At 44.3% G+C, this 23056-nt stretch overlaps 1 protein-coding gene and 1 long non-coding RNA gene across 2 annotated transcripts; one reads left to right on the forward strand and one right to left on the reverse strand.

The window, feature by feature from the left end:
* Window positions 1-380: 380 nt before the first annotated feature.
* On the forward strand, window positions 381-10476 carry LOC111561805. Its single transcript, XR_002744699.2, has 2 exons — window positions 381-589; window positions 9659-10476. It is a non-coding gene; the product is annotated as an uncharacterized LOC111561805 (long non-coding RNA).
* REG4 (regenerating family member 4) lies at window positions 10313-22872 on the reverse strand. Its single transcript, XM_023259045.2, has 5 exons — window positions 22723-22872; window positions 19608-19705; window positions 16510-16647; window positions 14686-14791; window positions 10313-10447 (listed from the first exon to the last, which is right to left on the reverse strand). The coding sequence occupies exons 1-5, from the start codon at window positions 22787-22789 to the stop codon at window positions 10380-10382; spliced, it is 477 nt and encodes a 158-aa protein (XP_023114813.1). The 5' UTR covers window positions 22790-22872; the 3' UTR covers window positions 10313-10379.
* Window positions 22873-23056: the final 184 nt, after the last annotated feature.

Raw genomic sequence — 23056 nt, forward strand, 5'->3', positions numbered from 1 at the left:
TATGCTATGCTATGCTTGCAAGTATAGCTACCATACATCTGTCACCTTACAACACTATGGCAATGTTATTGACTATATTCCCTATGCTGTGCCTTTTATTCCTGTGACTTACTCATTCCATAATTGGAAGCCTGTATCCCTCACTCCCCTTCACCCATTTTGCCCATTCCCCCACCTCCCCCAGAAATCATCAGGTTGTTCTCTGTATATATAAGTCTGATTCTGCTTTTTGTTTGTTTATTCATTTGTTTCTTTTTTCAGATTCCACACATGAGTGAAATCATAGGGTATTTATCTTCCTCTGACTTATTTTACTTAGCATAATACCCTCTAGGTCCGTCCATGTTGTCACAAATGGCATGGTCTCATTCTTTTTTATGGTTTTGTAATATTCCTATACACATATGTATATGTGTATACACACACACACATACATATACACATACACACACACACACACACACACACACACACACACATACCCACACCATATATGTACCATGTATATACATCACCTCTTCTATGGACCAAAGGTTTTGTAAATCTGTGTTTACTCTTGACTCATGGCTGAAATTCTAGAATTGAACTGGTAAGCTCCTTCTCTCTGAGTCTGAATGTCTATGTATGAGAAAGACCTTTAAACCTCATTGTGTGTGGGTGTAATATTTTCCTATGGTTGATATTAACAAATTGGGTTATAAATTACCTTAAATGAAAGGATCTTTATTCTGATTAGCTTATAGAAATAAATACGTGCTTATACAAATGGAATATTTCTAAAATTCCCAGAAAATAAGGAAATTGAACTTCTAATGTTTTCAGTGTGCTAGATTTAAAAAGCATTCTTATTGATACTAAGTCAAAAATGTTTTAAGAATTCAAGTTCATGTAATTTTGATAAATTTGGCAAGTTAGCTAGTTTAACAGTTTTAAGTTAACAAAAACAGCTAAGTCTTCACTGCTCTATCAGTGTAGAGTATAAGTGTGGATTTTTGTTCTATGTGGGTATATTTTTCTCAAACTTATGCAGATTCACTGACCAAATGAGCTAACAATACTTCTGCTTAACGTTCACAGTTATGAAAAATATAAATTTGTTTTTCACAAATTGACTTATTATTCTAATGAAATTTTATTTCAGCATTATGCTTTGTAGTATGTCAACTTGAAGGTAATTTCCAAGATGTTTAAGTAACTTAAAACCTCGGACTGACATGAAGTTGGATTAATTAATAGCTATACAATACCTATAGTCTCCAAGTAAGATAAATACTGAAACACTAATTACCAAGCGTAATTTTAACTTTAAATGATTTTGCTTCTTCTTTGCCACAGGGAGACTATATATCCTTGAGTCTATTAATGAATGTGTTCATTTTTGTTATTTTGAGAAGTTGTATAAAATACGGCATAGAAAAAGATGTGTTGCATTGATGGGCTCTGCAGGACTTGAAAAGAAGCTGGTATGGAACCCCAGTTGTCTCCCACCCCCCAGTTTTGTCTGCAAATTAGAAGTTACTTTGGTTAAAAGTTATAGTGAATATGGGGCACCTGGGTGACTCCGTCGGTGAAGTGTCCAACTCTTGATTTTGGCTCAGGTCGCGATCTCACAGTTGGTGATATTGAGCCCCACGTCGGGCTCTGCGCTGACGGTGAAGAACCTGCTTGGGGATCCTCCCTCTCCCTCTCTCTCTGCCCCTCCGCCCTCGAAAACAAATTAATAGACGTTTAAAACAATAAAATCTAAAAAAAAGTTATAATGAATATATGTGATAAGGCTCTATTTAGGAGCAATAGTTTCAGAGAAATACCACTGTGTGTACATGCTTCTATTTGTCCAGGAAAAGGTGAGTATTGTCCTACAGGACTAAGTGGTTTATCTCTAAACCCATCTGTGCTCCTGAAGGTTATTGAGGGTCCCAAGGAGCTTTACTTGTGGATTATAATTATTAATATTTACCATATTGAAAACAGAAACAAATTTTAAAACACTTATCGATTCATTCGAAGATAGTGGCAATGAATGCGTGGCATGTTAATAATATCTTAGCAATGTTATAAATTTAATTTTAACCTCATGAACCCCCTGAGATGGTCTTAAAGTATCAGTTTGTTCACAAATAGGAAAGAGTCTATTGAAAGACAAAACTGTAAATGAATTTTATTTGCTTTGGTTTGTAATACTTCGGTTTAGAATGTAGGAAATATTTAACTTCTTCCCATCCCCTCTCTCTCCCTCTCTCTCTCTCTCTTAGAGTTTTATTATCACTTTGAAATGAACAGCCAAGTATTGTTTCTAACGTAAATGTTCAAATCTCCCAACAACTTGATTTCTGCCTCTCTAGGGTCAAATTCTAAATTCAAACTAAAACGTCAATCTTTTCTGGATATCTTTTGCATCTAACACTAACTTGGAGGCTTCCTGGAGATTCCCTGGAAAAGCACAAAGATTTGTTCTTTTACTTTGTAAAAAGAAAACTGTTAGAAACAACTATTTCTTTGATGCATTATTGTCGACAAGTCTGCACTGGTAGAATTGTCAAATCAGAAGAGACGCTTAGCCTTGTCTACACCACACTGGTATGAGTTCAATGTTATTACTATAAATATTTCTATGAGAAGCTGCTAGCAATTGGTCAGTGCACTTTACTATCTATGGTATGTTGCTGTCTATCAGTCTTGGTGTTACTTTGCCTGATATTAGACAATGCTCTTCATCGTAACTTCAGTTATTCGAGGTCAATAGCAGTTACTTATGGAGTTTATTAATATACATAGGCTGAGGACCTACTCTAGACTCGCTGAATCTTTTACCTAATATTGATATATATATTCTTTTGTTCTTGTTGTTACCCTAAACAATATTTCTAAACTTAGAATATGAAAAAGTTGGTGGAATTGATTTGAAGATTCTAAATATAGATAGTGTTCAATTTCTGTCACCTGAAAATTTCCATATCATTACACGTGCAGATACTAACATGGCATTGAAGAATTTTTTGTTCTCAAAATAGCATCTTACTTTAAGATGAAAAACCATGTATATCAAGCTTAGTTATGAAAATACCTATTTGTTTTTTTAGTATTTAGCAAAAAGGCTCTTCTTTTTAAGTATTGAGAAATGCTTGGGATATTCCTACTATAGGCTTGGTATATTCATGTGCTGTGACGTCAATAATATTCTAAGTTATATCTGAAAATTTTTCTCTATAAGGCTTATGTTCACCCACTTTTTAACCAGAATTATTTTTTTTAATTTTTTTTAATGTTTACTTATTTTTGAGAGAGAGAGAGAGAGAGAGAGAGAGAGAGAGAGAGAATATGAGCGGAGGAGGGGCAGAGAGCGGGAGAAATAGAACTCAAAGCAGGCTCCAGGCTCGGAGCTGTCAGCACAGAGCCTGACGCGGGGCTCGCACTCACAAACCACGAGATCATGACCTGGGCTGGAGTCGGACACTTCACCGACTGAGCCACCCAGTCACCCCAAACCAGAATTATTTTTTATTCTTTTTTGATATTTTAGGTGGGTCAAAGCAGGAAACCGCATAAACTACTCTTATCTACATATTCTGTCTCCTCTGTCACTCGGACTTCTGCCTGTTGAAAATAACAGGGCCAGACATGCCCGCCCACGTATAATGTCTTGATCCCTAAGTGTGATTGCACTGCAAGAAACTATTCTGGCCACTCCTGTCCCTCCTGCCTGTCACCACCCATGCAGCTTGAGCAGTGGCATTGCCAGGAGTAGATCCCGGCCACTCTGAACAAATGGTGGAGCTCTAGTGCACTATTCCTCTGTGCTCGGTGGCTGGGCCCTGAAGACCGGACTGCGGACTCTGTCACTACAGAGAAGGAGTAGTGAATGCGCTTAATCTGCAGCATAGGGTTTGGAAGCGTGGACTTCCGAGTCAGACATTCCTGTGTTTGAATCTTAGCTCTGGCACTTATTGTTAAGGGCAGATTGCTCACCATCTCAGAGACTCTATCTGTCAGGTGTTATGTGTTTGAGGATTAAATGAGATGTATGTAAATCAGCATTATGTTTGGCATTTAGTAAGTATCCAATTAATGGTGGGTTTTATATAGGAAACCACCTACATAAACCTCTCTCAGGAGGAGGCCTAGGGTTTGCTCAGCCATCTTTTCTAAGAAATTTTCATAGAGAAACTTCATGGTTTTAATTACATTCTCAAGAATTTGGGGGGGGGGCGGGGAGCAAAAATACCATAGTTTTAAAGTAGATGTGATGGGGCGCCTGGGTGGCTCAGTCGGTTGAGCGTCTGACTTCAGCTCAGGTCTGTAGATTCAAGCCCCGCGTCAGGCTCTGTACTGACAGCTCAGAGCCTGGAGCCTGCTTTGGATTCTGTCTCCCTCTCTCTCTGCCCGTCCCCTGCTCACACTCTGCCTGTCAAAAATAAATAAACATTAAAAGTAATTGAAAATAAAAAAATAGAGTAGATGTGATGACTTAATCAGGTATTTACTACTTCCTATATATGTACTATGGATGGTACTTTATTCTAGAATCTTAAAAGGGCTTAACTTGTAGGTAATAGTACAAAATCAAGGCTTCCTCCTGCACATTCCTCTCTGCCCCAGCTTTGTCCCTGAACCTGCCTCTCCAGCTGCCTTCCCGGGGCCACTGAGCTACAGGGCAGGACTTTGGTGTTGCTCATGAACTTACTTGTACTTTTATAACCTGTTTCTACGTCTGCACTGTTTCTTGGTTGCAACATAGCCCAGAATGACAGTCTTCAAGTAGGACACATATCTGAGCCTTCATCATCATGAGTGTTCTATATTTTATCCCCACTGTTAACTTTTGTTAAGTTCCTGGTGACATTAGAGACGACCCCTGACTCAGGGAACTATATGATCCAGGTAGAAATACAAAAAGAGAATGTTGGAGTTGGAAGGGATTGTTCATTCCAGGGTTGCCTACTGGCCTCCGTGGGCAAAGACCAGTGGACCCTCTCTGTTTGGCTCACACGCATTTTGAGAGAAATTCATTTGACGAGTTTCCCAGTCCAACTTGCTTTTTACATCAGGCCACTTCACTTACTCATACCTAACCAGATGCTCTGAGCCCTTGAGTTTAACTGAAGACCCTCATTTCATAGATAAACTGAGGTTTGAAAGAGACATGGGTCCCAAATCCCAAAGACTTAAAATGGCAACAAAACTGAGAGACAGGCCTTGTGCTGTAGCAGTTAGGAGGGAAAAGACTTCTTAAAAAGGCTTAGTTAGCAAAACTGGAGTGGGGGTATTGGAAGAGGTGGGGGCACTTGGTGGGAAGTACATGCGGACATTAGTTAGCGGATGAAGGGGTTCCAGCGTATTCCCCACAGAGGTCCTGATCGGAAGGGAGGAGGAGTGGTTAAACCCACTGGTCTCTCACTTTATTGGGGCCCTTGAAGTGTTAACAGATAATGTGGTTAAGTGGCTCGGTATTGGATTAAGAAGGTAGTTACAATGATAAGGGAAGGGAGGGAAGGGAAATAAATAACTCCCATAGGGATGAGGTTGGGAGAGGAGACTGAGGCGAGGAACCTGAATGTGAAGGGTTTTTATAAATAAACAGGTTTAAATATTTTTAAAAAATATTTATTTATTTTTGAAAGAGAGAGAGAAAGAGAGACAGAGCATGAGTGGGGGAGGGGCAGAAAGAGAGGGAGACACAGAATCTGAAGCAGGCTCCAGGCTCTGAGCTGTCAGCCCAGAGCCTGACGTGGGGCTTGAACTCTCAAACCACAAGATCATGACCTGAGCCGAAGTCGGACGCTTAACTGACTGAACCACCCAGGTGCCCCTAAATAGGTTTAGATTTAAGGTTTTCAAAAGAGACATGTATTTGCTCTCCGGAAGCAGAGAAGTCACTGAAAATGCTTTCTGGGTGAATCTTTTCCGTCCCCTTTGGGAAAGTTTTCCTATAACTTTAGGTCAGTTTTATTGAGAGGTAATTTACATACATCACATTTACCCTTTTTAGGTGCACAGTGTCATGGGGTGACAACTGTACGCAGTTGTGTGACCACCACAGCAGCTGTGATCTGGAACATTGCCATCACCCCAAAGCATTTCCCCATGGTCCTTTGCAGCCAACCCCCTTCCCGTGTGCAGCTGCTGGCCAGCACTGCTCTGCTCTCTGTCCCTGTAGTTTTGCCTTTTCTAGGGTTTCAGATACGTAGATTCTTACAGTATGTGGTCTTTTGTGTCTGACTTCTTGTATGTGCATAATTTTTGAGATCTGTCCCCATTATGTGTATCCATAGTTGGTTCCCCTTTATCACCGAGCAGTTTTCCACTGTGTGGATCTGCCTCAGTTTGTTTATCCATTCACCAGTAGGTCCAGTAGGTGAGTCAAAACCTTTGGGTTTCTTTCTGGTTTTGCACTATTATGAATCAAACTATCACAAAATAAAATATAATTAATAACTGTGTATAGGTCTTTCTGTGCACATGTGTTCTCATTATTCTTATTAAGTAAATGGACATGAAAGGACTTTTGGGTCCTATGGTAAGTCTGTTTAACTTTGTATAAGAAATTGCCAAACTTTTTTCCAGAGGGACCCTTTTGCATTCCTGTAGCTATGTATATTTGAGGCTTCTGGCTGCTGTGACTCCTCACCAGCTTGGTATTATCAGTCTTTTCCTTTTGTAATGTTTATTTTTGAAAGAGAGAGACAGAGCATAAGCAGGGGACAGAGCATAAGAGAGAGCATAAGAGAGAGACAGAGCATAAGCCACCTGGGTGGCTCAGTCAGTTAAGCCTCCTACTTCGGCTCAGGTCATGATCTCACAGTTCATGAGTTCGTAGCCCTGTGTCTGGCTCTGTGCTGACAGGTCACAGCCTGGAGCCTGCTTTGGATTCTGTGTCTCCCTCTCTCTCTGCCCCTTCCCCACTTGTGCTCTTTCTCTCTCTCCCAATCAAAAATAAATAAACATTACAATTTTTTTTTAATTTTAGCCATTCAAGAGGATGTATAGTTGTATCACATTTTGTTTTGTTGTTCTTTTGGATTATATTTTGAAGTAGTTTCTCAATTTTTTTCTTTTTTGGTTTTTGCTTTCTGTGTCCTAATACATCTAACCCAAGATCACAAAGAAAGATTGCTACCTATATTTACCCTTAAAATAAATGGTTTCTGGCTTAATCTAAATGCCCTCAGATTACTCTCCTCTATCTTTATTCATGTAGTGAATGCAAAGACTTCACCTATTATAGTAAGTCTGATGGAAATGTGTATTAAATTTTTAAATTAGTGCTTGGTGTGCACCTCCTTCACTATCCTGTGTCTGTATTGCCTCCTATGTGCTTGTCCACAGCCAGGCAGACATCCACAGAACTTTCTGGAATCCAAGGTCTTTCCTCTACAGTTGTCCTCCCACGCTCCAGCAGAGGGCGCTAGTTTGTGTCGCGGCAAGCAAGCAGCTACTTAGGACATCTCATGTGACGTTCACAGAGAACAATGACATTTGTTAAGCTCTTAGGCCAGACCTCATTCCAGACTCTTTACATATTTTAGCTAACTTAATCCTCAAATCCCTGAGGAAGAAAGTGAAGGCTCAGAGACTTTAGGCTCCATGTTAATGCAGCCATTTTGAGGCAGGGTCGGTCAGATGCCGGGGGCTTAATTCCAAGCGCTTTGCTCTTCCCGCTGTAATAATTCACCACAGGCTGTGGCTGGAGTCTTATGTCACTGAGCACATCTTGGGAAACAATATCCGCCTGATTGTTATCTTTCTTGAATCAGATGCTTTTCCAGTCTTAGTTCAGACACCTGATTCTTAAGTCCTGCCATGCAGCCTTTGGACAGTTTCCAAAAGGATGGCCCTCGGCCCCCAGGTGGAGATTCCCCTTGCACATATGTGTCACGTGTCAGGGCCACAGAGGAGGGTTGTGTGGCTGGTGCACTGCACACAAGTACACAACTAAGGGGGCAGGTCAAGGCTGAATTCCAACCTGCTTTTGTCCTGTGGGTCCATGAGGCTGTGTCTTCCTTTCTCAGTTCCCACAAAGACACTGTGTCTGCCAGTGGTGGCCTGTCCTTCAGGGGAAGCTGGCTAACCCCTGAGCTCCAGGGGAGTCACGTGTGCTATCCCTTTGCGGAATTAATCACCACATCCCACCTTCCTAGCCATAATGATTAGTTGAGAACTGAGCACATAACCCATGTCAGGAGATTCTTGGCCAATGAGGCTTAGGTTAGAGGCTTCTGTTTGAGGGCTGTGAGGTCTCTTTTTTCATAAGGTAAGGATGGGAACTGCCACAGCCATTCTTGCAATTCGATGGGGCTTGATAATGGGGTTAATACTCAGCAAAAAAAAAGGTCAAAAATAATGCAGAGAGAAAACCCTATGCTGGTGACTTTGTTGAGCCCTTGGTCAAGCTATGCCTGAAGCCCAAATCTAGTCATGGACCATAGAGTAACATATACCAATAAATTCTCTGTCTTGCTTAGACAGCCTGGCAGTCAGTTGTGACCAAAAGCACGCTAATTATTCCGTACATAGTCCACACAGGCCCACTCCCCATCCCCTCTTCCTGGCTTTGTATTCCCATCATAGCACCTGTCACCTTCTCATACAACATTATTTACTTAGTTAATTGTGTTTCTACCTCCACTCCTCACCCCTGCCGAACGGTATGCTCTCTAACAGCAAGGAATTTATCTGGTTTGTCCATTGATTGATTCGCAGTCCCTGAAATGAGTTCTTAGTACATAGCATGCATTCAATAAACTTTTGTTGAATGATGTAGTGATATATCTACCCAATGAATAAAGATTACTAAAATGCGATATGCACAAATCAGCACACACTGATTTTCCAAAGTTAACCAAGGACCAGCCTTCTAATAAGACAACCAGCTGCCTATCCCTATTTGCGAAAGTCGCGAAGCACACGCTGTGCACACGTACACGCGGCTTGTTGGCATGTCAGCAATTTCAGAGAGGGTGCTTCGTTTTCGCTACATCACCAAGCACGTTTCAGATTGGGGCGTTTGGGAAGCTCAGTCGGTTGAGCATCTGACTTCGGCTCAGGTCATGATCTCACAGTTTGTGAGTTCCAGGCCCGCATCAGGCTCATTGCTGTCAGCTGGGAGCCTGGAGCCTGCTTCAGATTCTGTGTCTCTCTCTCTGCCCCTTCTCTCTCTCTCTCTCTCTCTCTCTCTCAAAAATAAATAAACATTAAAAAAAAAATTTTTTTAAAGAGTATTTTAGGTTGGTGTTGCTCTTCAGCTGGAGCTGTTACATATGTTTAATGTATTTACAGAATGACTATTAGATTTTACTTTGTTTTGTGTTGGTACATCTGTTATTCATCCCTTCTTTCTTGGATTTTTATTTTGTTTCTCTTTACTTCTCTTGAGCTAGTAAAGAGAGCTCCTTTTCCTCCAGAGAACATGAATGAATTAGGGAGGTAGGTGGGCCTACCTCCCACGTGGGCTATAGTCAGAAGACGTTGGGAACCTCTACCTTTTGGGGATATTGTGATCCATGTTTCCTTCACATTCTGTTAGTTCTTACAGGAAATACCACGGAATCTGGTACTTGCCCCAAAGATTTTCGCACATGGCCCCTGGCTGTCTAGCATTCCTGATTTATCTTACCATCTCGGTCAAAGAATCTGATACCTTTGTTTGTTTCTCCAACAGTGGCTTCCCAGAACCCTTGAAGGCATTGGTGGTTGCTGTTTGCTGACCTATCAGCTTCCAAAGAATGACCCTTTTCCATCCGCCGATCATCTTGCCTGGGCTCCCACCATGAAGACATTTATCCTTTGGGTTAACAAGCTTTTTCGTGCTTAGAGGAAGCAATACATTATCTCTGATGTCTTCCTCTCTGGCTTCCAAAAGAGTGACAAGGGTGTGGGGGGAGGAAGGAAGAAGTGGGGAAGGGGGCAGGAGGGCCAGCCCGCTGTCTGTTCACTCCCCCTCCCTTCGCTGCACCCTTCCCCGAGCCAGCTTCTTAGCCTGTCTTGGGCTGCTAAGGTCACAGGGGTGCAGGGGGGTGTTCTCAGGTTCTGGCATAAGACTCTGTGTTGACCGGTTGGCACAGCACCGTGGGGGAAGCCGATGGCCATCCACACATCCCGAACTGCGTGGGCGGCCCAGCCACACTTCCTCTCCTCTCTGGGGGTGCTTCTAAGAAATGCAAACGAGATCACACCAAAGCCACATTTCCTGTAATTGTCACAGAAGCCACTGTCGTACAGTGTTGAGGCCTCGGACACTAATAAACCTAAGAGTGAGTGTGACAGGGCCGATCAGCCTCAGTTGCCGTGTTTGCTCTGAGACAATGATCAGACGCAGCCAGCATGCACAGAGGGAGGAGGGCAGGGGCGTGTGTAGGGTGAGCACAGCCTCGATTCGTGCTCTACACTCGGTATTTGCACAGGAAGTGCTGGTGCGTGCTGCATTCGTTGCTCCTCCAAGTTAAAAAGTCTGCAAGAAAATAAACAGACGTTCAAATCCCTCCAGTTCCGTATTGCACTTACCAGCGTTCCCTGGGTCTCTTGCTTGGAACCCCGGGAAGTGCACTGCCATGCTTAATTTCATGCGTGGACTGGGCTAGGAGGTGGGCCCAGGCGTTGGGTCAAACACCAGTCTGCGTGTTGCTGCGGAGGTGATTTGTTTGGGATGTGATTAGTATTTAAACTAGTAATGAGAAAATTGAATGAGCGAAGCAGACTACCCTCCATAATGTAGGTAATCATCCAATCAGTGAAAAGACCGAGTTTTCCCAAAGAGCAAGGAATTCTGCTTCCAAAGTGCCCTGGCCTCAGGATTGTGACATCAATACATGTGGGAACTCACAGTCCGTAGCCTGCCCTGCGCATGTCAGCTTTGCTGGCCCGACAATCACAAAAGCCTTTTTTTTTTTTTTTTTTTTGAGACAGACGGTGCGAGTGAGGGGCAGAGAGAGGGAGAGAGAGGGAGAGAAGTGGGGCTCACTCAAAGCAGGGCTCGAGCTCACCCGATGTGGGGCTGGAACTCACGAACCATGAGATCATGACCTGAGCCAAAGTCAGATGCTTAACTGACCTAGCCACCCAGGCACCTGGGAGCCACTTTAAAAGAAATCTATCTCTCTCCGTATACATCCAATTACTTCTGTTTCTCTGACGAATACCAGCACTAACTTTGTTCACGGAAAGAAAAATAATGTAAACGTCAGGCACAATTGCAGAAGCCCCATGCCAGCGAAACTTCGGAGGGGAAGACAGAGCTGGACGTAAAAGCGGGGTTCTTTTGTGTCTGGAACAGGAGGCTGCAAGGATGCGGAGGTGGTTTTTCCAAAGTCCACAGCTGAGGACCGGAAGCTGCTGAGCCAGTCACGTCCCACAGGCCACCCCTTTATAAAGAAGGACTGACGGCAAGGAGCAGGTGATCTTGGAAACGGAAGTATTTTTGTGGACAGGGCCCACCAGGGCCGTCCACAGATCCTCTTATCACCCTGTGGTGTGGGCAGCAGAGTGGTGAGTCGTTAGACGTCTGTCCGCCTGGCTCTGACCTGTGCGTCCTGCCCTGGGGCCAGTGTGTGCTGGTGGGATGAGAGCCCCGGGACAGAGGACACTGCCAGGCAAATTGGGGGAAGGTGTGCCACCTCCCCTTCAGAGGTCTCCAGAGGTAGAGAGGATGGGGCCAGCCCATGCCCATGTCCATGGCAACCAGAGCCGGGCTACAGAGAGTAATGATATGGAGACAGCGAGTTCTAGGTACTGACAGGTATGGGGCCGGGAGAACATGGCTCCAGGCTTCAAATAATCAAGAACACAGGCAGCTCCCCCATGGGCACCAACCTAGGGAGGAGTCTGATTGCACTCCCCTCCTCCGTTCCTCTACACCAGAGAGGTGTGTGTAGACCATACCCCTCCCCTCCAGGTCGGAGAACCATGAGTCTACCCTGACTGGGATAAGCACTTCACATATATGTGTTCAGGTGATTAGTACTCTTGGTTTTCCCTTTCTGTGGAGAGGCAACTGAGGCACAGAGAAGTAGGAAATCGGCTCAGGGTCACAGAGCTAACTGGAGGAACTGGAATCCCATCCCAGGCATTCCAAAGGCAGAGCCCATGGTCTTGACTCCAATTCCATTGAATATGAAATTTCTGTTTACTTATTTTTGAGAAACAGGGAGAGAGAAAGAGGGGGGGAGAGAGCATGCAAACAGGGGAGGGGCAGAAGGAGATGGAGAGAGAATCTTAAGCAGGCTCCTTGACAGCATGGAGCCTGCCTCAGGGCTCCCATCTCACCATGGTGAGATCGTGACCTGAGCCAAAATCAAGCGTTGGATGCTTAACCAACTGAGCCCCCCAAGTGCCCCTGAAGTTTCCGTTTAAATTGTAGCACTACATTTTTAAATGTGTCAGAGAGGACCAGTAGAGTTGTCAGAAAGCACTGTAAGTGCAATTTGTCAGAGAGTCACAAGCAAGTTCCACTGTGGTGCAGAAAAGGAGTCAGAGGGGGTGAAAGAACCAACCAGACAAAATGGCCTCTGAGGGTCTTCCTAAACAGACATAAAAAAGGAACAGGTCTAGCCACACACAGGACGTGTGCGGGGCAGTGTTTGGGGACATTAATACCATACCTTTTGGGTCTGAAGGAAACAATGCAGCCACTGAGTTGGCGGGGCTAAATCTGTTACACAAATAGAAAATGACACTGACAGGGCCAAGGGAAGGCTCTCTAAAATTCTACCTTCCACCAGTTTCTTGCTAATCCTTGTTTCATTCCTTGTGCTTTTCTGGCTTGAGTACCTGTATTCTGGTACCTAAGAGCTGGGCTGAGTGAACCCAGAAAAGGAAGAGAGTCTGAAAGACCTAGAGCTAGTTTTCAGGAAGACATCAGGCTTCCAGTTCCCACACAGGTGGCTTCGTTCCTGGGATTTTGCCCATGTGAACACGGACTGATGGGAAAGACTTGTGTTTGAGAAGTTGGTCCAGTTGAAATCTCAGAATCACAGGAAGCACTCTGAAAGGTGTCTAGTCCATTGCTTCCCCAAAGCTGGACTGGCCTCCAGCCTTAGAGATTCTGATGCCGTAGGTCCAAAGTGATCCCTGGAATTTATACTTCAGAAGTGTTCCTCGATTGATTCCTTCATGTGCCATGTGCTCCTCTTCTAACGCTTTTGGTACTGCAACTACAATGTCCACTTTTGCCTGGTTAATTCTAGTGATGGGCTTCTCACTGCTTCCTGCACATTCTAGTTTTGGATAGTGCTAATTGTTAAACTTTTCCCCCCTTAATTTAGATAGAAAGCCACGTATTACCAGTTTCTACCTATTGGTCTTGGTTGTGTTCCTTCCATCTGAGCTGTCTATGCCTTTCCCAGCAGCGACTGTGGGCTCTACAAGTCATTGGGAAGCCCTTCCTTTGCCCGTGAGGAGACCCTCTTATTGCAAAGGGTCTCGACCTGGCCTCAGAGTTTGTTACCTTATTTCTACCATTCATCTTTTGCTGTTGGAAAATTTTCACACTCTTTTTTTGTGCATATAAAAGCTTTATTCCCCAGACAACAGCCACCCTGCGTCATGTTCCTGAGTCCTCAGTCCAGGCCTTTCCCAGGCCCACTTCCGGCCTAGGAAGGGTGTCCTGGTGACACCATGATGGCCTTTTAAACCCACTAGGATGTTGTCTTCGGCATCAAATAGCCTCTTTCTCTTTGCTATTCTGTTTTCTTGTTTTACAGCAGAAGACTTTTCACATCACTTAATCTCGGTGTTCTCAAATGCTAGCAATTTTGCCCCCAGGGGACATTTAGCAACATTTGGAGACATTTTTGGTTGTAACAACCTGTGGTGGGGGAGTGGTTCTACTGATCTCTGAAGATTGAAGACCAGGATATCCTGAACCTACAATGAACAGGACAGCTCCCACAACGAAGAATTATCCAGCCCCAAATGTCATTGGTACAAAAGTTGAAAACTGGAAGTTATTAGCATAAAAAGCGAGGAGTGAAAAGACAAGAAAAACGAGGAGACTCAAGTGATTGTGTGCAGCCTCGAGCTAAGGTTCTGGGCCCTGCATTTTGGGAACCAAACTCAGGGAAACCAACAAGAGGGCAGCAGGCAGGCAAAGATGAGGTTCCCAGGGCTCGTGGGGAACCCAAACTAGAAGGAATTCAGAAAGAAGTTATATGTATTTCATTCCTGTAGCCTGGGTTTCCCAAAATGTGACATCTTTCGTCTTCATATGTACACAATAGGATTTAAAAATAAATGTATTTGGGGCCCCTGGGAGGCTCAGTCGATTAAGAGTCCAACTCTTGGTTTCGGCTCAGATCACGATCTCACGGTTCATGGGCTCAAGCCCTGCATCGGGCTCTGCGCTGACAGTGCAGAGCCTGCTTAAGATTCCCTCCCTCCTTCTCTCTCTCTTTCTCTCTCTCTCTCTCTCTCTGGCCCTCCCCCTCTCTCTCTTTCTCAAAATAAATAAATGAAATGTAAATAAAAATAAAAGTAAGTGTATTTAAGAAAAAAAGTGAGTGTATTTTAAAGAAGATATTAAGAATAGTTGGTCTATGGATATGGCAAAGATTGTAAAATGATCACAAATGACTGTGGGTTGGTAAATAATGTCTGTGGCAAGGCCACTATCCTGTGGAAAACAGAGCTGCTGGTGTGAAATGGGGCCGGTGGGGGGGGGGGAGGAGGTGGGTGGGGGTGGGGGGCGGATCTTACCCTCCCTGGAGTTCATCTCCACGCAGTACTTGTTCCCACCTTCGGACTTGGCTGGCAATTTTCTGTACAAATAGAAGGCCCCATCGATCCACTGCCACTTCTGGCTCTGCAAGTGACCACAGATGGAAGACAGTCAGCCTGTGCACCTGCTCACAGCCAGGCGGTCCTCTCAGGCCCCTTGAAAACCCGTAAAAATCTTTCATCACAAGAAGCACAGGGATGTGCACAGAATGAAAAAGAGAAAAGTCACCCCATTTAAAGAGGAAAACATTACTATTGATTTTGGCATATTTACTTCTGGTGTAAACATTGTTATTTATCACAATCTTTTTATGGACTAAAATAGGTGGTGGTCTTTAAAAATACATACTCAACTGTGTATCTTGCTTTCAAAACATTTTTAAATGGTCATGGTGCACTATAATTTACCTTAATGGTATTGATGATGTTTATGTTGTTTCTAATTTACAATGATTATAAAGAATACCGCTATGAACTACTTTGTTCCTGAAGCTGTTTCTGTACTTAAACTTATTTTTTTAGGATAAAAACCCAGAAGTGGAATTAATGGGTCAAAGGATGTGAATATTTTGAGGGTACTGATATGCATGGCCAAACTGCTTTCCATCTACTGGACAATGTCTTTACGTCCTTAAAAATATTATTCGTTAAGACAAAGCAAAAGTTTGATAATCTGAAAAGGCAAATTATATTTCTATTTTAATTTGCATCTTTGATAACTAGAGACATTACACATTTTTAAGGACTTTATTAGCCACTTACTTTCTTCAGTTATGAATGTAGAAAATTAAATACCCCCACAATTGTATAAATAGATGTAAATATTTGTCCTAACTCTGAAGAAGAGAGTTGATTGACAGCAATGTAAATACATAAAAATGTGTAATTAATTGTATAAATTATTTGCAACATCTATGGCGAAGTTTTATCAAGAAACAGAAAGTCTGGGGGTTCTTTTCTGGTGTTCCTTATGTTTGTTTGGGTTAACTATAGAAGATTCCCACGAAGAATCTGTAAACTGCAGCTCCCACAGAGGGACCTCGGCACCCAGCCCAAAGACCTCACATACCATTCTTTACAATGAGGTACTGATGGAGATTAAAACGAAGGTCTAGTGAAAAAAAAAGTTATGGGTAACATGAAAAAAAATAATAGCATCTAGGAAAAAGCTTGGCTGAAAGTTCCCAACTTTAACTCAAGATCTAATGGGAGTTTAATTAAGCTACATCCCCTAACAGATGTGTGTGCGTGTATGTGTGTGTATGTGTGTGTATGTTTTCATATACGTGTATATATCTATATATGCTTACACAGCTTAAAAAGAATGTTTACTTATTTATTTTGAAAGAGAGAGAGAACAGATGCAGGGGAAGGGTGTGTGTGGGGGGGGGGGGGAGAATCCCAAGCAGGCTCCGTGCTGTTAGTGCAGAGCCTGATGTGGGGCTCCACCTCAGGAACCATGAGGTCCTAACTTGAGCCGAAGTCAAGAGTTGGATGCCCAACTGACTGAGCCCCATAACTTTTTTTTAGGCTGTGAAAAGCCGGTCATTTTGTGTTCTAAGATTTGGGAGGACTTTAATTAGATAGAAGTTCTACAAAGTGATGCCATTGAAATAATTTCCTCCATTGAGGGCCAGAACTGAGACCTAGACCTTGAGGCTTTGGCCTCCGTTGGTTGGAGGCAGTAACTGAAAAAGATTCACTCCCTGTGCCTCCGTCAGTAGGCCTGGAAGCCATTTCCCATGCAGGGACCATCTATCTGGCTCTCCCAATGGGACACGTGTGGGCCAAGTCTGAGGTTACCTTTTGTGGGTCATGCAGGCCGATCCATACAGGCTTGGTTTTTTGGTAGCCACTTATATACTTCGCTACGATGTTGGCTTCCTTTGCATTTTGGAGAGATGCCAGGTGGGCTCCATTTCCATACAACTGACACTCGTACTGTGGGCAAGAAGTTGTGCTAATCATCTCCTGAGGTTTAAACACATAGTCCTCACCCCAGAACCCTAGTAAGTACATAAGTATCTTCTCTGCGGCAACTTTTAAAACTCTCAGCACCAGACCCAAACTTGTTTTACTCCTGTATGTCTTTGTTTGTTTGTTTGTTTGGAGCAGGGAAGGGGCAGAGAGGGAGGGGAGAGGGCATCCCAAGCAGGCTCCACACTGTCAGCGCAGAGACAGACGTGGGGCTCAATCCCATGAACTATGACATCATCACCTGAACTGAAATCCAGAGTCAGATGCTTAACTGACTGAGCCACCCAGGCGCCCCTATATGTCTTTTTTTGATCCCAAATTCTTGCTTTTCAAAGATGTTATCAAGAGAAGGCAATCTGGATTTTTCTTCTCGATTCCTGAATGATCATCACCTTTTGTCTTAGGGATTGGATGAAACGTGGCATAACCATTCTCTAACTGGAAACATATTGTCCCAATAAACAAGGCAACCATTTTATATATCCACATCTTCTAGAGAAGTATACTTATCTTACGCTCTTTTGCGGTTGTATTACAGGTTCTGCCTCCATGATGCAACTTAATGTAATGAAAACATGGTTTTGGCTGCAGTTGCTACTTCAATGCCCCCCTTTGGTATCTTGCTCGTGATTAGACATGGCTGGTGTTGGATGTTAATGCATTCCTCACCCTTGCCGACCATTTCGCAACACCGGCATGTTTTCATAACTTCATTTGACTGTCAAACTTGTGAGGCATGGAAGCCAGATTACCAATCAACGTTTAGTGAGAGGCCCAGTCACAAAGGGTTCCTGGGACAAAAGAGGAAAGAGCCTCTGTGGTTCAGTGAGATTTTCTCTCCAAGTTCACGCTCCTGGTAGTGCCACAACAGGACCTGGAACTCAGACCTGGAAACTGTCATTCTCATGGTCCCCTCCACACCAGGAGTTTCGAGAACTAAGATTGGCCCTCAATATTGGCAACTAGCAGCAGCAGCCAAGGTATTTATTTGTTGGGTCCTTTTCCAGCACCTTCTCTACACTATGTTCAGGAGCAATTAACTCTGTTAAGGCTTTGTACCAATCCTGGACCGTTTTTGCCTTAAGAACCTCAAATGAACACCCAGCATGTGTAATAAGCTCTTGGTAAGTTATTTTAATGAATCCTTCTGACAAGGCCATGGGGTAAAAGTGACATCCCCATGTTAAAGCAAGAAAACTGGTAGAGTGAGGTACGGCTATAACTAGTGAGTGGCAGAGTCATGATTTAAACTCAGGTCTATTGCTGGGTCATAGGATAATTCTATTTTTAATATTTGCGTAGTTTATGTGTATAATGGAATACTACTTGGCAATGAGAAAGAATGAAATCTTGCCATTTGCAACAATGTGGATGGAACTGGAGGGTATTATGCTGAGTGAAATAAGTCAGTTAGAGAAAGACAGGTGTCCTAAGTTTTCACTCATATGTGGAATTTGAGAAACTTAACAGAAGACCATGGGGGGAGGGAAGGGGAAAAAATAGTTTCAAACAGAGAAGGAGGCAAACCAAAAGAGATTCTTAAATGCAGAGAACAAACTGAGGGTTGATGGGGGAGTGGGTTGGGGAGAGGAGAAAATGGGTGATGGGCATTGAGGAGGGCACTTGTTGGGATGAGCCCTGGGTGTTGCATGTAAGAGATGAATCATGGGAATCTATTCCCAAAGCCAAGAGCACACTGTATGTTAGCCATACATAACACTATGTTAGCCAATTTGACAATAAATTATATTTAAAAAATAACTGAACAAACTCAGGTCTGTATTACTCCCAAGCCTCCCAGGTAACTTCCTCTTTGGGCAGAATTAGTTTTGGAATGTCTGGGTACAAGCAATACAGGTGGCCTTTAAGATTTCTTCAAGTTGCTTCTCAAGAATTGAGGAGAGGCCCATTACTTTCCACCAGCTTTTTTTTTTCCTTTCAGTGAACAGTGTCTGAGAAACCCCTTCTTCATTTAGCACATTCTCCCTCCCTCCCTCTCTCTCTCTCTCCTTCTCCCTCTCTCTCTCATTCACATCAGCTCAGGAAGCATTGCATCAGGGCTGACTTCCCTGGATTTGCTCTGCTACTTACTCTGGGTGTGATCTTGGGAAAGTCACTTATGCTCACACTGCATTGGAATTTCCCATTTAAATGTCACAATCTTGCACTAACCCCACACTTTTTAAGGTCAGAGAAGACTTCGTATCCTCAATAGCTATCACTTGGTAGGTGGTCCGTCCTTGGTGAGTTATTTATACACAGAATTCTGAGGCCGTTCTAGGCCCAGATCACCCCACATTCTCCCCAACCAGTCATGTCAATTAAACAGCCACAACCCAGAGAAACGGCAGCACTGGCTCCCACACTCCTCTGAGGTGGGGTGGCCCTTTGGGTATCTTCTAGACAAAGCCTCAGGGAGATAAAGCCAGCACATTTGCTGGGTGGTGTAGACAATGAAGACTTCCATTTGTTTGGACTGCTTCACTTTCTGTCAGGTGGTTCTGAAGACTGGTGTGCTCCAGGACTGCCTACACACTGCTCGTTCCGGTAAGTCTGGTGCAGCTATTCAATTGTTCTTTCTGGAAGGTCTTTATCTTCTCATTCTCCTTCTATTTGTGTATTTCGGTCTTTCTTACTGACCGCGAACTCCTTGAGGGTAATGGCTGTTTCTTGTCCATTCTTACGTCTTCACAACTCACCTAGGATCTGAGCAGATATCACCTGCTCCATCCATGCTTATAGAACTGGAAGAGGAGAACACACAACGCTATTCTCTGCATTTCAGCAGCAGGTGACTCCTCAGAATGCCAAGGGAGGACGCTTAATTCTGAGCCAAATGAGACCTGCAGCTCTGGGTGGCCCCTTTAGAGATACCTCCAGGTGGCTTTAGAGATACCTGTCCTAGCATGGGCCAGATTCCTTACCTCGGCCTCAGACCAGGTCCTCAGCTTCCGGAAGTATCCGTAGCAATTGGACTTGTAGTAAAACCATCCAGCAGCGCAGCTGGGTCTCATGATGATGTCTGCACAAACACAGAAGGCGATTGCAAGTGATGATGGCAAAGCCAATCCATTCCCACACTCGTCAGTCTACAGAATGCAAGGGAGGCTGGCTGTCCTGAAGAAGGATCCTGCTGGGCTGCCCAAACTTTATACGGGTAATCTTTCTCCCAGCCTTCTCCAAAGGGAACTATGGCCTTTGTAAGGGGAACTGTGCACTGGAGAAAAGGCTATAATCAGATTTTAAAATTTTTTAATGTTTATTTTATTTTTGAGAGGAGGGAGGAGGTGCAGAGAGAGAGGGAGACACAGAATCTGAAGCAGGCTCCAGTCTCTGAGCTGTCAGCCCAGAGCCTGACACAGGGCTCGAACTTACGAACTGTGAAATCATGACCTGCGCTGAAGTCAGATGCCTAACTGACTGAGCCACCCAGCTGTCCCTAGCTAAGATGATTTCATAGCAGACCCAGGGGGACCCCACATCCATCCCACGATTATCTCTCCAGTTATGAAATGCACAATTAGAATAGCCACACTCAGCAATTGGCAGAATCCTCACATTGGTTGTCAGGTCAAACAGCTATAATTCAAGGCAGCACAAGAGTGGGCAAAGGGCATAAATTGGTAGTTTTAGGCATTATGAGGAAGGAGTGGGTATTTTTGACCAGGGGGACACAGGACAGGTTAGATGGCAACTTGGATGGAACTTGACACTGGGTGAGCTGGGTTGTGTCAATAGCGAGGGGACACGTTAGGCAACGGAGGTGTGTGAGCAGAGGAATGGAGGCAGAAACGTGCAAGATGTGCACCACAAGGGCAAGCACTTAAGTTTGCCTCAAGTAGAGGGAATCGTCCAGGCAAGCATGGTGGAAAGGGAAAGGAGAATCAAGGTCTGGACCAGGAAGCCATGACCGAGAGGCACAGGCTCTTCCTGCTACTTGATTAATGAGTGGGCCACGTCACCGAATCTGAAGGTTTAAGAAGCAGGGAAATGGCTGGAAATACAGAGGGCCTTGGTGATGAAGGGAATGCCAGGCTGGCGAGCTCGGGCTTTGTGACCACGTGGCTGCACTCCAGCGCTATAGATGAGCGCAGGGGTCTTTCCGTTCCTCGGAGACTTCCGCAGACTGTTGTCGTCACATAGCAAGCACTTCCTCTCTCCCCACTCAAATGACACTCCTGTCACTCGCTTGCCCTGATCTATTTCATCCTTTGCCTATACATCTCTAGGGACTTTCTATGCTTTCAGATAAGCTCCCTACTCTGGCTAGCAGGGCATTCATGACCTGGTTCTGCAGCCCTATCCAGCCGAATCTTCCTATGCAGCAATCCCAGGAAGTCTCTACAACAGGGAGGAAGATCTGTAGAAGAGTAGACTAGCGAGTGTAGAGTAACCGGTGGTATGTTCTGGCTCTACCTCCTCCAGAGGAGAGAAACCAGAGAGGGCTGGTGAGATCCCAGAGTCGGGAGACTGGTTTCTCGCTCCCCAGGTTTAGCCTGGGTGAATTTCAAGCTCCTGGAGATAACCACCTGGTTGGTTGCCTCCACAGGAGAGTTGAGGGCCACCTCTTATTGTCTTCCATATTCTATTTTTTTTTATTTTTTTAATGTTTATTTATTTTTGAAGGAGAGAGGGACGGAGTGTGAGTGGGGGAGGGGCAGAGAGAGAGAGAGGGAGACACAGAATCTGAAGCAGGCTCCAGGCTCTGAGCTGTCAGCACAGAGCCCGACGCAGGGTTCGAACTCACAGACCACGAGATCATGATCTGAGCTGAAGTCGGACCCTCAGCCGACTGAGTCACCCAGGCGCCCCAGTCTTCCCTATTCTAGCACGGTTCAGAGAAAGCGGCTCAATCCCCCAGGTCCCGAGCAGCCATAAGGATTGACAGAACTGGTGGCTGGCAGTCAGCATCGGGTGGAGGGCAAAGAACCTTGAAGCACAAGGACACATGGAGGGTAGGCTAAGGCAAGGACCACACATATGAGCCACGGGCACCAACATGGCCAGAAATAACTCTGCTTCTCTTCCTGCTTTCTTCCAATTGATTCTCCCCTTGGCCAAAGTACTCCCCAGTGGGAGTAGTGTTAGGTTATATACATGCTCAGGCATGGTTTCCCTCGCTGGGCCATGCGGGACTATGAGAAGCACCCCGGATGAGGTGCCAGAACATTATGTAATCTTGCTTTGTGACCTTGAACAAGTCTCTACCTTCTTGGGGCCTCATAAACAGAATGAAGGCATTACACCAGATGTGCCCACATTTCATTTCTTTCCATTTCAGATACTCCATGATACTTATTCTCAGCTCATGAGTTCTCTTCCTGGCTTTCTCTACTGGAAGATCCTAGGGTATTGATTCTTGTTTTGTTGACATGTTACTTTGTACTTGATGCTGGGTCTACATGTGTGGGGGAGCCATCTCTCCAACAAGGTTGTAAGTCCCTTGCAACCCAGAATTCCCAGTATACTCAAATAGGAAAACAATGCATAAACATTGGGTACCTCTAATAATAGCGCTCATTTATTGACTACTAGATGTCAGGTGCACATTGTCTTCCCTCTTCACAAGAAACTTGCAAAACTATTGTTATTATCTACATTTAGTTGATTATTTAACTATGGCTCACAACCACATGAGGTTAGAATTTGTTTGATTCTATAGTCCTTGTACTTGTTTTTCCCCTACAGTTTATTATTTATTGAGAGAGAGAGTCGGGGAGAGAGAGAGAGAGAGAGAGAGAGAGAATCCCAAACAGGCTCACCACTGTCAACATGGAGCCTGATGGGGGGCTCGAACTCATGAACCATGAGATCATGACCTGAGTTGAAATCAAGAGTTGGATGCTTAATTGACTGAACCACCCAGGTGACCCGAGTCCTTGTACTTTTTTACCATGTGACATTGTCTTTTGTTCCTGTCTTTGGCATCTATTTCCTGCAGCACCTAAATATTTTGGGGGGTGAATGGATGGCTGTCAGTGTGCTGCATGAACACAGGCTGTGGGTGGGCTCAGTCCCAGCTGAGTGACGGATACTCACCACCCAGGACTTCGGTGCTGAGTACACAACTCAGCAGTAGGAGAAGCCACATTCTTTGGGGGGCCATCTTCTTCTTCCCCTGGCCACAGAAGTGCTTCAGAAGCCTCTATTACAAGGAGTTTTCCCTTGAAGCTCCTGGATTCGCCTAGACCTGCAGCCTGAACACATTGGGTGAGACAGACCCAGGAATTTAGATGCCAAATCACATATGGAGGAAGCAAAATATTTTCCTAAGCCCAGATTATACAATGAATGGAATCTCAAGCTAAATGTAGAGACTGGGAATAGTTAACTTATGTCACCTGCAAGACCTCTGGTCCAGCGCCAGAGACGT

Source organism: Felis catus, chromosome C1, assembly GCF_018350175.1.
Source record: "Felis catus isolate Fca126 chromosome C1, F.catus_Fca126_mat1.0, whole genome shotgun sequence".
NCBI lineage: Eukaryota > Metazoa > Chordata > Mammalia > Carnivora > Felidae > Felis > Felis catus.

Coding starts and splice junctions, on each gene's coding strand:
- REG4 (XM_023259045.2), bottom strand. CDS start 22,789: ATGGCCCCCCAAAGAATGTGGCTTCTCCTACTGCTGAGTTGTGTACTC. Junction 19,706..22,722: donor CAGCACCGAAGTCCTGGGTG/GTGAGTATCCGT, acceptor GTGTTTGTGCAG/ACATCATCATGAGACCCAGC. Junction 10,448..14,685: donor GGAGATGAACTCCAGGGAGG/GTAAGATCCGCC, acceptor ATTTTCTTGCAG/ACTTTTTAACTTGGAGGAGC.